General features: G+C 44.1%; 1 protein-coding gene across 1 annotated transcript in view; it reads right to left on the bottom strand.

The window, feature by feature from the left end:
* Window positions 1-14,799, bottom strand: part of C4H4orf50 (chromosome 4 C4orf50 homolog) — a 159,041-nt gene that overhangs the window by 74,377 nt on the left and 69,865 nt on the right. Inside the window, 1 exon segment of the mRNA XM_038745438.1 lies at window positions 12,791-12,839. Coding sequence (XP_038601366.1) covers window positions 12,791-12,839 — 49 coding nt within the window.

Genomic DNA, 14,799 nt, shown 5'->3' with positions numbered 1-14,799 from the left:
CCATGCTGCTTCAGAGAGCAATGGTAAAGCCAAAGCCTATAAAAAAACACAGCTCTAGTCTACTCTCTCACATATTTAGTGCAGTTCTCTCCACACAGTAGACTGTAAGGTACTGGACTTCACAGATCTTGTTTACTAGGTCCATCATATTGTACTCTTCCCAAGATCTTAGAACAGTGCTCTGCGTGCCATAAGGGCTCAATAGATACCAATGATTAATTTATAGAACTGTGAATGGACAAATAATTCAGGCAATCATATTTATTGCATGCTTACTGTGCAGAGCATTGTACTAAGTTCTTGGGAAAGCACAATAGAATAATCATATTCATTCATTCATTCAATTGTATTTATTGAGCACTTACTGTGTGCAGAACACTGTACTAAGTGCTTGGGAAGTACAAGTTGGCAACATATAGAGATGGTCCCTACCCAATAGTGGGCTCACAGTCTAGAAGGGGGAGACAGAGAATAAAACAAAACATATTAACAAAATAAAATAAATAGAATAAATATGTACAAATAAAATAAATAAATAACTAGAGTAATAAATATGTAAAAACATATATACATATATACAGGTGCTGTGGGGAGGGGAAGGAGGTAAGGTGGGGGGATGGGGAGGGGGAGGAGGAGGAGAGGGGGCTCAGTCTGGGAAGGCCTCCTGGAGGAGGTGAGCTCCCAGTAGGGCCTTGAAGGGAGCCCGTATCTCTCTCCGTCTCTGCAGTCTCATATTTCCTCCTGCCTTCAAGACATCTCTTGGATGTCCCACCGTCACCTCCAACCTGACATGTCTAAAACAGAACTCCTTATCTTCCCACCCAAATTCTGTTCTTCCCCTGACTTTCCCATTGCTCTAGGAGGCACCACCATTCTTCATTTCTCACAAACCCGTAATCTTGGCGTTAGCCTTGACTCCTCTCTTTCGCTCAATCCACACATTCAATCCATTACTAAATCATTTCATTTCGCCCTTCGCAACATCGCTAATATCCGCCCTTTTCTCTCCATCCTAACTGCTGCCACATTAGTCCAAGCACTTATCCTATCCCACCTTAATTCTATACAGGCCTCCTTACCAGTCCTTACTGACTTCCCTTCTTCCTCTTCCCACTCCGGTCCTTACTTCACTCTGCCACCTGGATCATTTTTTCTACAAAAACGTCCAGTCCGTTTTCTCCACTCCTCAGGAACCACCAGTAGTTGCCCATCCACCTCTGCATCAAACAGAATCTCCTTACCATCGGCTTTAAAGCACTCAATTATCTTGCAATTATCTTATATTATAATAATACACTCACTCATCCTATCCCACCTAGATTACTGCATCAGCCTCCTTGCTGACCTCCCAAACTCCTGCCTCTCCCCTCTCAAATCCATACTTCACTCTGCTGCCTGGATCATTTTTCTACAGAAAAATTTAGGACATGTCACCTCCCTCCTCAAAAATCTCCAGTGGATGCCTATCCAACTTCCGAATCAAACAAAAACTCCTCACCATTGGCTTTAAAGCAGTCAGTCACCTTGCCCCCTCCTACCTCACCTTGCTACTCTCCTACTAAAACCTAGGCCACACACTTTGCTCCTTTTTTGCTAACCTCATTGGGCTTCAGTCTCGTCTATCTCGCCACTGACCCCTTGCCCACATCCTGCCTCTAGACTGGAACCCCCTTCCTTCTCAAATCCGACACACTATTACTCTCCCCCCTTCAAAGCCTTATTGAAGGCCCATCTCCTCCAAGAGGCCTTCCCGGACTAAGCCCTTTTTTCCTCTCTTCTCACTCCCTTCTACATCACCCTGACTTGCTCCCTTTGTTCTTCCCTCCTCTCAGTCCCCACAGCACTTATAATAATAATGGCATTTATTAAGTGTTTACTATGTGCAAAGCACTGTTCTAAGCACTGGGGAGGTTACAAGGTGATCAGGTTGTCCCACGGGGCACTCACAGTCTTAATCCCCATTTTACAGATGAGGTAACTAAGGCATAAAGAAGTTAAGTGACTTACCCAAAGTCACACATCTGACAGAGTCGGGCAGAGTCGGGATTTGAACCCATGACCTCTGACTCCAAAGCCCATGCTCTTTCCACTGAGCCATGCTGCTTCTCTGTATTTCTGTATATCTCTGTCATTTTATTCATTGTATTGAAGTCTGTCGCCCCAAAGTCTAGACAGTGAACTCGCTGTGAGCAGGAATTGTCACTGTTTATTGTTGTATTGTACTTTCCCAAGTGTTTAGTACAGAGCTCTGCAAACAGCAAGTGCTTAATAAGTATGATTGAATGAATGAATGAACAATAAACAGACCCATTCTCTGTCCACAACCAGCGTACAGTCTATCTTTGATCTATTTTCTGAAACTCAAAGGTGGGTCTTATTTTTTTCTGGTATTTGTTATTAATGATAATGATAATAATCATAATCATGGTATTTGTTAAGTGCTTACTATGTGCCAAACAGTGTTGTAAGTGCTGGGGTAGATTCAAGATAATCGGGTTGGATATAGTCCCTGTCCCACAAAGGACTCACAGGCTTAATCCTCATTCTACAGATGAGGTAACTGGGGCACAGAGAAGTGAAGTGATTTGCCCAAGGTCACACAATAGACAATTGGTGGAGCCAGGATTAGAACCCACATTCTCTGATTTCCATGTCCGTGCTCTTTCACTAGGCCACACTACTTCCCAAAGTGCCCCTATGTGTTACGTTCCCCTTCAGTAATAATAATGATGGTATTTGTTGAACACTTACTATGTGCAAAGCACTAAGTGCTGAGGGGATACAAGGTGATCAGGTTGTCCCACGTGTGGCTCACAGTCTTAATCCCCATTTTACAGATGAGGGAACTGACGCACAGAGAAGTGAAGTGATTTGCCCAAAGTCACACAGCCGACAATTGGTGGAGCTGGAATTTGAACCCATGACCTCGGACTCCAAAGCCCATGCTCTTTCCACTGAGCCACACTGTTTCTCCTAGAATGTGAGCACCATGTGGGATGGGACTTGTGTCCAACCTGATGAACCTGAACTGTCCCCAGCACTCAGTACAATGTTTGGCACAAACTAATCACTTAACAAGTACCATAACTATTAGCATTACAAAAACATTCAGAAAAATTCTCTTTAGAGCAAGAATATGGCATTCCACTATTCCCCAACCCAAAACCATTTCATATAGTTTGAAAATTTCTGTCCCAGTTATGTATAATTACATATATATTTATTTATTTTACTTGTACATATCTAATCTATTTATTTTATTTTGTTAGTATGTTTGGTTTTGTCTCCCCTTTCAGACTGTGAGCCCTCTGCTGGGTAGGGACTGTCTCTATATGTTGCCAATTTGTACTTTCCAAGCTCTTAGTACAGTGCTCTGCACACAGTAAGCGCTCAATAAATATGATTGATGATGATGATGATGATGATATATAATAAATAATAATGGTAATTGTGGTGTTTAAGTGTTTACTATATTCCAGTCACTGTAAAAAGTGCTGTGGTAGATACAAAGTAACTGGGTTGGACACAGTACCTGTCCCTTGTAGGGCTCACAGTCTCAATCCCCATTTTACAGATGAGGGAACTGAGGCACAGAGGTTAAGTGATTTGCTCAGGTAAGCGATGGAGCCGGGATTAGAACCCAGGTCCTTCTGACTCCCAGGACCATGGTCTATCCACTGGGCCACACTGCTTCACTGTATATATATATATATTTGTATAAATATAATCACATATAATTTACTTAAATCATCACATGTAATTTTAGCTAAGCTCAAGATATTCATCACAACAGGCCTCTAATTGGGAAGGTGCCTACACTCTCCCCCTCTAGACTGTGAGCTCGATGTGGGTAGGGAATTGTTCTGTTGTTCATTCATTCTTTCAATCATATTTATTGAGCGCTTAATGTGTGCAGAGCACTGTACTAAGCGCTTGGGAAGTACAAGTTGGCAACATATTGAGACAGTCCCTACCCAACAACAGGCTCACAGTCTAGTCTTTTTATATTGTACTCTCCCAAGAAGATAGTACAGTGCTTTGCAAACAGGAAGCGCTCAATAAATATGATTGAATTAACTTGAAAAATATGTTTAATGGAATTTCAAACATTCTCTGAATGTAGCATTCACTTAAGGAAGTTCAGAATGATTTATCTGTGGTAAATGTCACCAGCTGGTCAGGTGCTTTGAATGAAAGATTCATAGAGTTGATTGATTTCTGTGGAGAGGGGATTCTTAAAAACTAGGAGACAAAAATGATCACATGCATTTCTGGCTGTTCCCACTATCTTTATCCATCTCTCTCTTATGAATGGCCAGCTCCCTCTTAACTGTAAGCTCCTTGTAGGCAGGGAATGTGTCTGTTTATTGCTGTACTCTCCCAAACGCTTAGTATAGTGTTCTGCACACACTAAGAGCTCAATAAATACGATTGACTGACTCGAAAAGAGACAAGGAACTATGTCTGATCTGTTCTGTCTGCAGTTACCCTAGGGCTTCATACACAGTAAGTCCTTAATGTGTCAAATAGTATTAGATTTCAAATGTACACACCATAGGCTATAAGCCAATCAGTGTAAGTATTTGGGAAAATGGCACATAGCTAGGATAAGAATTCTTTAGCCATCCTATTATCTAAGCATTAACTTAGAGGATGCTTTTTCAGAATAATAAGGCTGACCCGAAATTCATACACTGAAGAAATCTCTCTTAGAGCCTGAATTTGTCATTCTCTTTTCTGGGAAATAATGATTTTACAACTGTCTCCAAGAACCTTCCAATTGTCCTTCCTCATATTGATTATAGTGGTGATGTCCACAATTTAAAGTTCTGGGTTACAGAATTCAAGCAGCGAGCAAAACCAACCAGCTGAACAGAGAGGAGAAGACAGAGTTGATTTAAAAGAAGTGTGTGTTGTGACTTTCAAATAGATCGAGTGCCTCTGAATAGTCGGAGAGACCACGATGAATTGCTTCAGAGTTTTTGTTCTCCCATACGTTCAGAATGACTCCTCTCATCAGTTAACCTAGACATCATCGTCCATCTGAATGAGAGGAAATGTGACCTAGGGAAAAGAGCAACGACCTGAGAGGCAGGAGATTCGGGTTCTAGTCTCACTTGCCTGCTGGATGACCTTGGATAAGTTATTTTTATCTCCTTGGGTCTTAGTTTCTTCACCTGCAAAATCTGAATATTTTCGATGAAGTAGGGACAGGGTTCAGTCTGATTATCTTGAACCTACACCAGAGCTTGGCTTGCTTAATAAATACCACTGAAAAATCAGAAAAGCGTAAAGACTATGTAGATAGGCTTCTGGTACACTAACATTTTCTAGGAATGTTCCGTGTGACAAAAAAATTCTAAAACTCCACTTCTCCTCTCTCGATCAACCCACATATTGAACCCATCAGTAAATCCTGTCGTTTCCACCTTGGCAACATGACTAAAATCCACCCTTTCCTCTCCATCCAAACTGCTAACACATTAATCCAGTCACTCATCCTATCCCTCCTTGATTACTGTATCAGCCTCCTTGGTGATGTCCCATCCTCCTGTCTCTCCCCATTCCAGGCCATAGTTCACTCTGATGTCTGGCTCTGCAGTCTCGCATTTCCCCATCTCTACTCAGATGTCCTCCCATCACCTCAAGCATAACATGTCCAAAACAGAACTCCTTATCTTCCCACCCAAACCCTGTCCTCTCCCTGACTTTCACATCACCGTAGATGGCACCACCATCCTTCCTGTCTCACAGGCCTTTAATCTTGATGTTATCCTTGACTCCTCTCTCTTTCAACACAATCACATTATCCTGTTGGTTCCACATTCACAACATCACTAAAATCCACCCTTTTGTCTCCATCTGAACTGCCACCACGTTAATACAATCACTTATCCTTGCCCAGCTTGATTACTGTAGCAGCCTCCTTGCTGACCTCCCTGCCTCCTGTTTCTTCCTACTCCAGTCCACACTTCACTCTGCTGCCCGGATCATTTTTACAAAAATGTTGAGGCCGTGTTTCGCCACTCCTCTAGAAACTTCAGTGGTTGCCCATCCACCTCCACATCAAACAAAAATCCCTCACAATTGGTTTAAGAGCAGTCAATCACCTTGCCCTCTCCTGCCTCACCTCACTACTCTCTTACTACCACCTAGCCCTCACACTTCACTCCTCTAATACTAACCTTCTCACTGTACCTTCTTTCTTGTCTATCTCACTGCTGACTCCTCACCAACATCCTTCCTCTAGTCTGGAATACCCTCCCTCCTCAAATCTTACAGACAACCACTCTCTCCCTCTTCAAAGCCTTGTTGAAGGCCCATCTTCTCCAAGAGGCCTTCCCTGACTAAGCTCCCATTTCCTCTTCTTCCACTCCCTTCTGCATCGCCCTGACTTGCTCCTTTTATTCATCCCCCTGTCCCAGCCCCTCAGCACTTATGTACATATCTCTCATTTATTCATTTATATAAATGTCTGTCTTCCCCTTTAGACTGTAAGCTCTTTATGGACAGAGAATGTGTCTGTTTACTGTACTTTCCCAAGTGCTTAGTTCAGTGCTCTGCACACAGTAAGCACTCAATAAATATGATTTGATGAACAAATGCTTAATACGATTATGAAATCAGCGGCAGAAAGGAAAGGTGGGCTGGATTGAGATCATGTCCATGCGTATGAGGGTGAACGTAGCAAGCTGGAACTGAAGTTACTTGGGTTACTATAAGCTCGGTGAGGGCAGGGAAAGTTTCTACTGTTATGTTATATGCTCCCAAGAGCTTAGTTCAGTGCTCTGTACACAGTAAGCACTTGATAAATATGACTGATTGAATTTGGTAGATTGGAGACAACATGAGGTGAAGTATAATAACAATAATGATGGTATTTGTTAACTGCTTACTATGTGCCAAGCACTGTTCTAAGCACTGGGGTAGATACAAGGTAATCAGGTTGTCCCACGTGGGATTCACAGCCTTCATCCCCATTTTACAGATGACATAACTGAGGCACAGAGAAGTTAAGTGACTGGCCCAAAGTCACACAGCTGATAAGTGGTGGAGCCAGCATTAGAACCCATGACCTCTGACTCCCAAGACTGTGCTCTTGCCACTAAGCCACACTGCTTCTCAAGTATTAGATATGCTAATTTCCACTACATGCTCCCAAGTGCTTAGGTCAGTGCTCTGCACACAGCGGGCATTCAATAAATGTCACTGATTGACTGAATGAGTATCCACACATCAGCTCTGGTTGTCACCTCTCACACTGGTTGGAAAGGCAAGACAGAGAGATACCACACTGCTATTGTTAGAGAAGCAGCATGGCCTGGTGGATAGAGCCTGGGCATCAGAAGGACCTGCGTTTTAATCCCGGCTTTGCCACTTGTCTGCTGTTTGACCTTAGCGAAGTCACTTCACTTCTCTGGGCTCCAGTTCCCTCATCTGTAAAATGTGGATTTAGACTGGGAGCCTCATGTGGAACCTGATTAGCTTGTATCTACTCCAGTGCTTAGTACAGTACCTGGAACTTAGCACTTAGCACTATCATTATTATTCGATTGTGCTGAGTGTTGTGGTCTTATCTGGGCCTTAATTCAGTCAGGGTTGGATAAGAGAAGCAGCATGGCTCAGTGGAAAGAGCCCGGGCTTTGGAGTCAGAGGTCATGGGTTTAAATCCCGTCTCTGCCACTTTTCAGTTGTGTGACTTTGGGCAAGTCACTTCACTTCTCTGGGCCTCACTTCCCTCATCTGGAAAATGGGGATGAAGACTGTGATCTCCCCCGTGGGACAACCTCATCACCTTGTAACCTCCCCAGCGCTTAGAATAGAATTTACTATTCTATTTGTTTTATTTTAATATGTTTTGTTTTGTTGTCTGTCTCCCCCTTCTAGACTGTGAGCCCGCTGTTGGGTAGGGACCGTCTCTACATGTTGCCAACTTGTACTTCCCAAGCGCTTAGTGCAGTGCTGTGCACACAGTGAGCACTCAATAAATATGATTGAATAAATGAATGAATGAATGAGAAGGTTTATTAAACTCAAAAATCTCCAGTGGTTGCCTATCAACCTTCAAATCAAGCAAAAACTCCTCACTATTGGCTTTAAAGTTCTCCATCCCCTCGCCCCCTCCTACCTCACCTCTTTTCCCTCCTTCTACAGCCCAGCCCGTACACTCTACTCCTCCACTGCCGCTAACCTCCTCACTGGGCCTCGCTCTTGCCTGTTCTGCCATCGACCCCTGGTCCACGTCCTTCCCCTGGCCTGGAATGCCCTCCCTCCAAATATCCGCCAAGCTAGCTCTCTTCCTTCCTTCAAAGCCCTACTGAGAGCTCACCTCCTCCAGTAGGCCTTCTTAAACTGAGCCCCCCCCCTTTTCCTCTCCTCTTCCTTCCCTCCATCGCCCCCCTCCCTCCCTCCCTCTGCCCTACCCCTTTCCCCTCCCCACAGCACTTGTGTATATATGTACATATGTATTACTCTATTTTATTAATGATGTATATATAGCTATAATTATATTTATTTTGATGGTTTTAACACCTGTCTACTTGTTTTGTTTTGTTGTCTGTCTCCCCCTTCTAGACTGTGAGCTTGTTGTTGGGTAGGGACCGTTTCTGTATGTTGCCGATTTGTACTTCCCAAGTCCTTAGTACAATGCTCTGCACACAGTAAGCGCTCGATAAATACGATTGACTGACTGACCGAATGAATCTCCAAGATCATAAGCTGGAGTTTGATTTTCAGAACCTTCTTTACAGGACTTCCTTCTGGTGGGGAGGAGGTTGACTTGCAGCAAAAGATAAGAAGTTAATCTATCTGTGGGACTTACTGTGTGTAGAGCATTGTGCCCAGCACTTAGGAGAATACAATAGGGTAAGTAGACATGTTTCCTGCCCTAAAGGAACTTACAATCTATTGAAAGAAATAGACAATAAAATTAGTTACAGGTAAGGGAAACTTTATTTTTTAGGAAGAGTCCAGGGAAAACATGGAGGAGGCAAACTGTCAACTAGATGGATAGAGACCACAACAGTGATAATGGAAGAACCGTTAGAAAATTTGCGGACTGTGGCAGAGGACAGGACATTCTGGAGAAAGTATATCCATGGAGTCGTTACGATTTGGAAACGAGTGAACGACACTTAATAATAAGGGAAACATCTAGACTGTGAGCTCGTTTTGAGCAGGAATATGTCTATTTGTTGTTATATTGTACTCTCCCAAGCGCTTAGTACAGTGATTTATACACACTGTATACATATACATAATCATATTTTTTGGCACTTATTAAGTGCTTACTCTGTGCAAAGCACTGTTCTAAGCGCTGGGGAGGATACAGGTGATCAATTTGTCCCCCGGGGGCTCAAAATCTTAATCCCCATTTTACAGATGAGGTAACTGAGGCACAGAGAAATTAAGTGACTTGCCCAAGGTCACACAGATGACAAGTGGCTGAGCCAGGATTAAAACCCATGACCTCTGACTCCCCAACCAGGGCTCTTTCTACTGAGCCACGCTGCTTCTCTATTTTTTGAGCGCTTGCTCTGCACAGAGCAGGGTACTAAGTGCTTGGGAGAATACAACAATAAACAGACTTATTTCCTGCCCATAATGAGCTTACAGTCTGGAGAGGGAGACAGAATAAATAAATGACAGTTATGGACATAAGTGCTTTGGGGCTGGTGGAAGTGAATAAAGGGAGCAAGTCAGGGTGATGCTGAAGGGAGTGGGAGAAGGATTCCAAAGCAAAGAAATTGAGATTTGAAAAAGTAAAGATGGAGGTGATGAGGGCCCAGGGGCCACATGAGACCCCACTCTGATATGGGTGAATCGGTTGTAGGACTCTGGGAATGGCTTTTGGGTCATAGAAGCAGCATGTCTGAGTCAGAGGTCATGGGTTCTAATCCCAGCTCTGCCACTTATCAGCTGTGTGACTTTGGGTAAATCACTTAACTTCTCTGTGCCTCAGTTACCTCATCTGTAAATTGGGGATTAAGACTGTAAGCCCCATGTGGGGCAACCTGATGACCTTGTATCTAACCCAGTGCTTAGAACATTCATTCATTCCATTGTATTTATTGAACAGTGCTTGGCACATAGTAAGCACCAAAAAAATACGATTAAAGAATGAATAATGTCTGTCTGTCTCCTCCTCCAGACTGTAAGGTCGTTGTGAGCAGCAAATATGCCTGTTGATTGTTTATTCAATCATATTTATCGAGTGCTTGTCTGTTTATTGTTACATTGTTTTCTCCCAAGTGCTTAATCCAATGATCTGCACGTAGTAAGCGCTCAGTAAATACAATTGACCGACTGACTGAATTTGTTTCTCATCCACATCCCGAGCTGTGAGACAGGCAGAGCGTACCCGGCACCTGCTGGAAATTCTGAAGCCTAGGGATGTGTGATTGCACCCTAGAAATCGTCGTGCCACCCACATTTCCACAGAATTCTGGGAGTCCTGACAAGTCATAGCTAAACGTACGTCAGCGTAAGAAAACCATACAAATCTGTGCCAAAGATTGACACAAATCAAAGTCTCCCTCACCCAGTTTTCTGCTTGGTGTACACTCTTTTATTCTGCCTGCCGGCTTAGCTTCTCTACCCCCTGACCCTCTCTACTTGCCTTTTTCCATCACTGTGGACACCAACACCGCCCTTGCTGTCTCACAAGCCTAAAACCTTGGCATTTTCTTTGGTTCGTCCCCACCCAGCCCCACAGCACTTAACATTAATAATATTTGTTAAGTGCTTACTATGTGCAAAGCACTGTTCTAAGCACTGGGGAGGTTACAAAGTGATCAGGTTGTCCCACGGGGGGCTCACAGTCTTAATCCCCATTTTACAGATGAGGTAACTGAGGCGCAGAGATGTGAAATGACTTGCCCAAAGTCACACAGCTGACAATTGGCAGAGCTGGTATTTGAACCCATGACCTCTGACTCCGAAGCCTGGGCTCTTTCTACTGAGCCATGCTGCTTCTGCACTTATGTCTGTATCTGTAATTTATCTGTAGTGATATCTGTCTCCCCTCCTCTGCACTGTAAGCTCATCATGGGCAGGGAATGTTTTTATTGTTATATTGTACTCTCCCTAGCACTTAGTATAGTGCTTTGCACACAGAAAGCACTCAATAAATATGACTGAATGAATGAATGAGTGAATGAATTAATCTCTCTCATTCAACCCACACATTCAGTCAGTCAACAACACCACCTCCCCAGTCTCACAAGCCCAAAACCTTGGCATTATCCTTGATTCCTCACTCTCATTCAATCCCCATCTTCAGGCAGTCATCAAATCCTGTCAGTTCTAGCTCCAAAACATCTCCAGAATCTAACCCTTCCTCTCCATTTAAAGTGCTACCACGTGGGTGCGAGCACCTGATATATTAAGACTCATCCACTGCATCAGCCTCCTGGCAGATCTCCCTGACTCCCATTTCTCCCCTTTCCAGTTCCTGCTTCACACTCCTGCCTATATTATTTTTAAAAGCATCGCTCTGGGCACAGCTTCCCACTCCTCAAAAACCTTTGTTTTCCACCCCCCTTTGCGTGAAGCAGAAACTCCTCACCGCCATCAGCTTCTCCCCGTTCCTTATAATAATAATAAATAATAATAATAATAATAATGGTTGATCAGGTTGGACACAGTCCCTGCCCCACATAGGGTTCACATGCTTCCTCCACATTTTACAGATGAGGCAACTGAGGCGCAGAGAAGTGAAGTGACTTACCCAAGATCACACAACAGACAAGTGGAGGCCTTCCCATACTGAGCCCCTTCCTTCCTCTCCCCCTCGTCCCCCTCTCCATCCCCCCTACCTTACCTCCTTCCCTTTCCCACAGCACCTGCATAAATGTATATATGTTTGTACATATTTATTACTCTATTTATTTATTTTACTTGTACATATCTGTTCTATTTATTTTATTTTGTTAGTATGTTTGGTTTTGTTCTCTGTCTCCCCCTTTTAGACTGTGAGCCCACTGTTGGGTAGGGACTGTCTCTATATGTTGCCAACTTGTGCTTCCCAAGCGCTTAGTACAGTGCTCTGCACACAGTAAGTGCTCAATAAATACAATTGATTGATTGATTGGAGGAACAGGATTAGAACCTAGGTCCTTCTAACGCACAGGCCCATGTTCTATCCACTGAGCCATACTGCTTCTCATGGTATTATGTAGCGCTTTTATTACCAAAGCGCTCTCACATTAATTAGTTCATTTCAGCCCTCACAACAACCCTCAGAGGTGGGGAGACAAGGCAGGTATTTTTATCCCCATTTTACGGAAGCAGAAACTGAGGTACTCCTCTCCCACGACACCCCACCTCAAAAATCCTCTCTCCTCTGAAGCTTATACTCACTGTGCTCCTTTCTCATCTCTCCATTCTATGCTCCAGGTTCAACTCTCCCTCCTGTCCAGAGAGCCTTCCCCCTTCATAGCTGCCAGACCACAGTCCTCCCCACTTCCAAAGTCCTTCGGCAATTACATCTCCTTCTGGAGGTCTTCCCTGATTAAGCTCCCATCTCCCCACCCACTATCTCCCCTCAACTGGCACTGCAGCACTTTTGGACAGCTAACACTTTGGCACAGACATCCCACCCTCCTACCTCTTATGACTGTCTCTCGTTGAGGGCCCAATCCTGTTGTCTTCTTACAAGCCCTTAGTTCAGTGTTCTGCACACACTCGATAAAGGCTACTGGCTGATTTCTCCCCGAGATCCTCTTTAAATCAGACAATATTGAATTTTTCTAAGAAAACACTCCACATTTTACCGAATGTCTTCACTAACCTCTTAAACGTGGTGTCTTCTCACATTCGAAGTCTGCTTGGCAAGCCGTCTGGAAGAAATAACATTTTGTCAGATGTTTTGGGAAAATTCCCCCAGCCCCCGAGGGAAATGAAAGATCTGCTACTTGCCAGAATATAATTCATTGAATCGTATTTATTGAGCACTCACTGTGTGCAGAACACTGCACCTTAAGATGAGAAGCAGCATGGCTCAGTGGAAAGAGCACGGGCTTTGGAGTCAGAGGTCATGGGTTCAAATCCCAGCTCTGCCAATTGTCAGCTGTGTGACTTTGGGCAAGTCACTTAACTTCTCTGTGCCTCAGTTACCTCATCTGCAAAATGGGGATTAAGACTGTGAGCCCCCCTTGGGACAACCTGATCACCTTGTAACCTCTCCAGTGCTTAGAACAGTGCTTTGCACATAGTAAGTGCTTAATAAATGCCATCATCATTATTATTATTAAGGGTCAGGCACTGCTCAGGCTTAATAGAAAGGGATCTAAACTTTGAGCTGTTTGACCACATGAGCTAGCTTTGGACTAATAATTCCGATTACTTCACTCTTGTTGTATAGATACACAACACACACACACACACACACACATACACACACTTCTGGATCTGGCACTGCCTACACTTTGCCAACATGGGGCTCACAATCTAAGTAGGAGGGAGACAACTAGTATTTTATTCTCCACTTTAGAGATGAAGAAACTGAGGCACAGAGAAGTGACTTGTCCAAGGTCACACAGCAAGCATTTGGCAGAGCCGGGATTAGAACACAGGTCCTCAGTCTCCCAGGCCCAAACTCTTTCCACTAGGCCACACGTCTGGGAATTTCTCTCATCCAAAATCCTAGAAATATTTATTCAATAGTTCATTCATTCATTCATTCATTCAATCGTATTTATTGAGCGCTTACTGTGTGCAGAGCACTGTACTAAGCGCTTGGGAAGTACAAGTTGGCAACATATAGAGATGGTCCCTACCCAACAGCGGGCTCACAGTCCAGAAGGGGGAGACAGACAACAAAACAAAACATATTAACAAAATGAAATAAATAGAATAGTAAATATGTACAAGTAAAATGAATAGAGTAATGAATCTGTACATTCATTCATTCAATTGTATTTATTGAGCGCTTACTGTGTGCAGAGCACTGTACTAAACGCTTGGGAAGTACAAGTTGGCAACATATAGAGACGGTCCCTACCCAACAGTGGGCTCACAGTCTAGAAGGGAAACATACATATACACTTTTAGACTGTGAGCCCACCTTTTAGACTGTGAGCCCACTGTTGGGTAGGGACTGTCTCTATATGTTGCCAATTTGTACTTCCCAAGAGCTTAGTACAGTGCTCTGCACATAGTAAGCGCTCAATAAATAACGATTGATGATGATACACAAACATATATACAGGTGCTATGGGGAGGGGAAGGATGTAGGGTGGGGGGGATGGGGAGGGGGAGAGGAATGGGGGGGCTCAGTTACTGTAGGTAGATGATGATGACAATGATGATGGTATTTCCGAAGCACTTACTACATCACTTAGATCTGTCCTTTCCTCTCCAACCAAACTGCTACCGTACTAATCCAATCACTCATCCTCTCCCGCCTGGATTACTGTATTGGTCTCCTTGCTGACCTCCCAGTCTTCTGTCTCTTCCTCATTCTAGTACAGACTTCACTCTGTTTCCCAGACCATTTTTTTTTTTACAAAATCGCTGTGGACGTCATCCCCTCCTCAAAAAACTCCCCTCCCCTCCTCACCGTACCTCGATCTCGCCTATCCCGCCATCAACCCCCGGCCCACGTCATCCCCCGGGCCTGGAAGGCCCTCCCTCTGCCCATCCACCCAGCTAGCTCTCTTCCTCCCTTCAAGGCCCTACTGAGAGCTCACCTCCTCCAGGAGGCCTTCCCACACTGAGCCCCTTCCTTCCTCTCCCCCTCGTCCCCCTCTCCATCCCCCATCTTACCTCCTTCCCTTCCCCACAGCACCTGTATATATG

Source organism: Tachyglossus aculeatus, chromosome 4, assembly GCF_015852505.1.
Source record: "Tachyglossus aculeatus isolate mTacAcu1 chromosome 4, mTacAcu1.pri, whole genome shotgun sequence".
NCBI classification, from domain to species: Eukaryota; Metazoa; Chordata; class Mammalia; order Monotremata; family Tachyglossidae; genus Tachyglossus; species Tachyglossus aculeatus.
The sequence above is the reverse complement of the archived record's forward strand: the minus strand, read 5'-3'. Positions and strand labels throughout refer to the sequence as shown.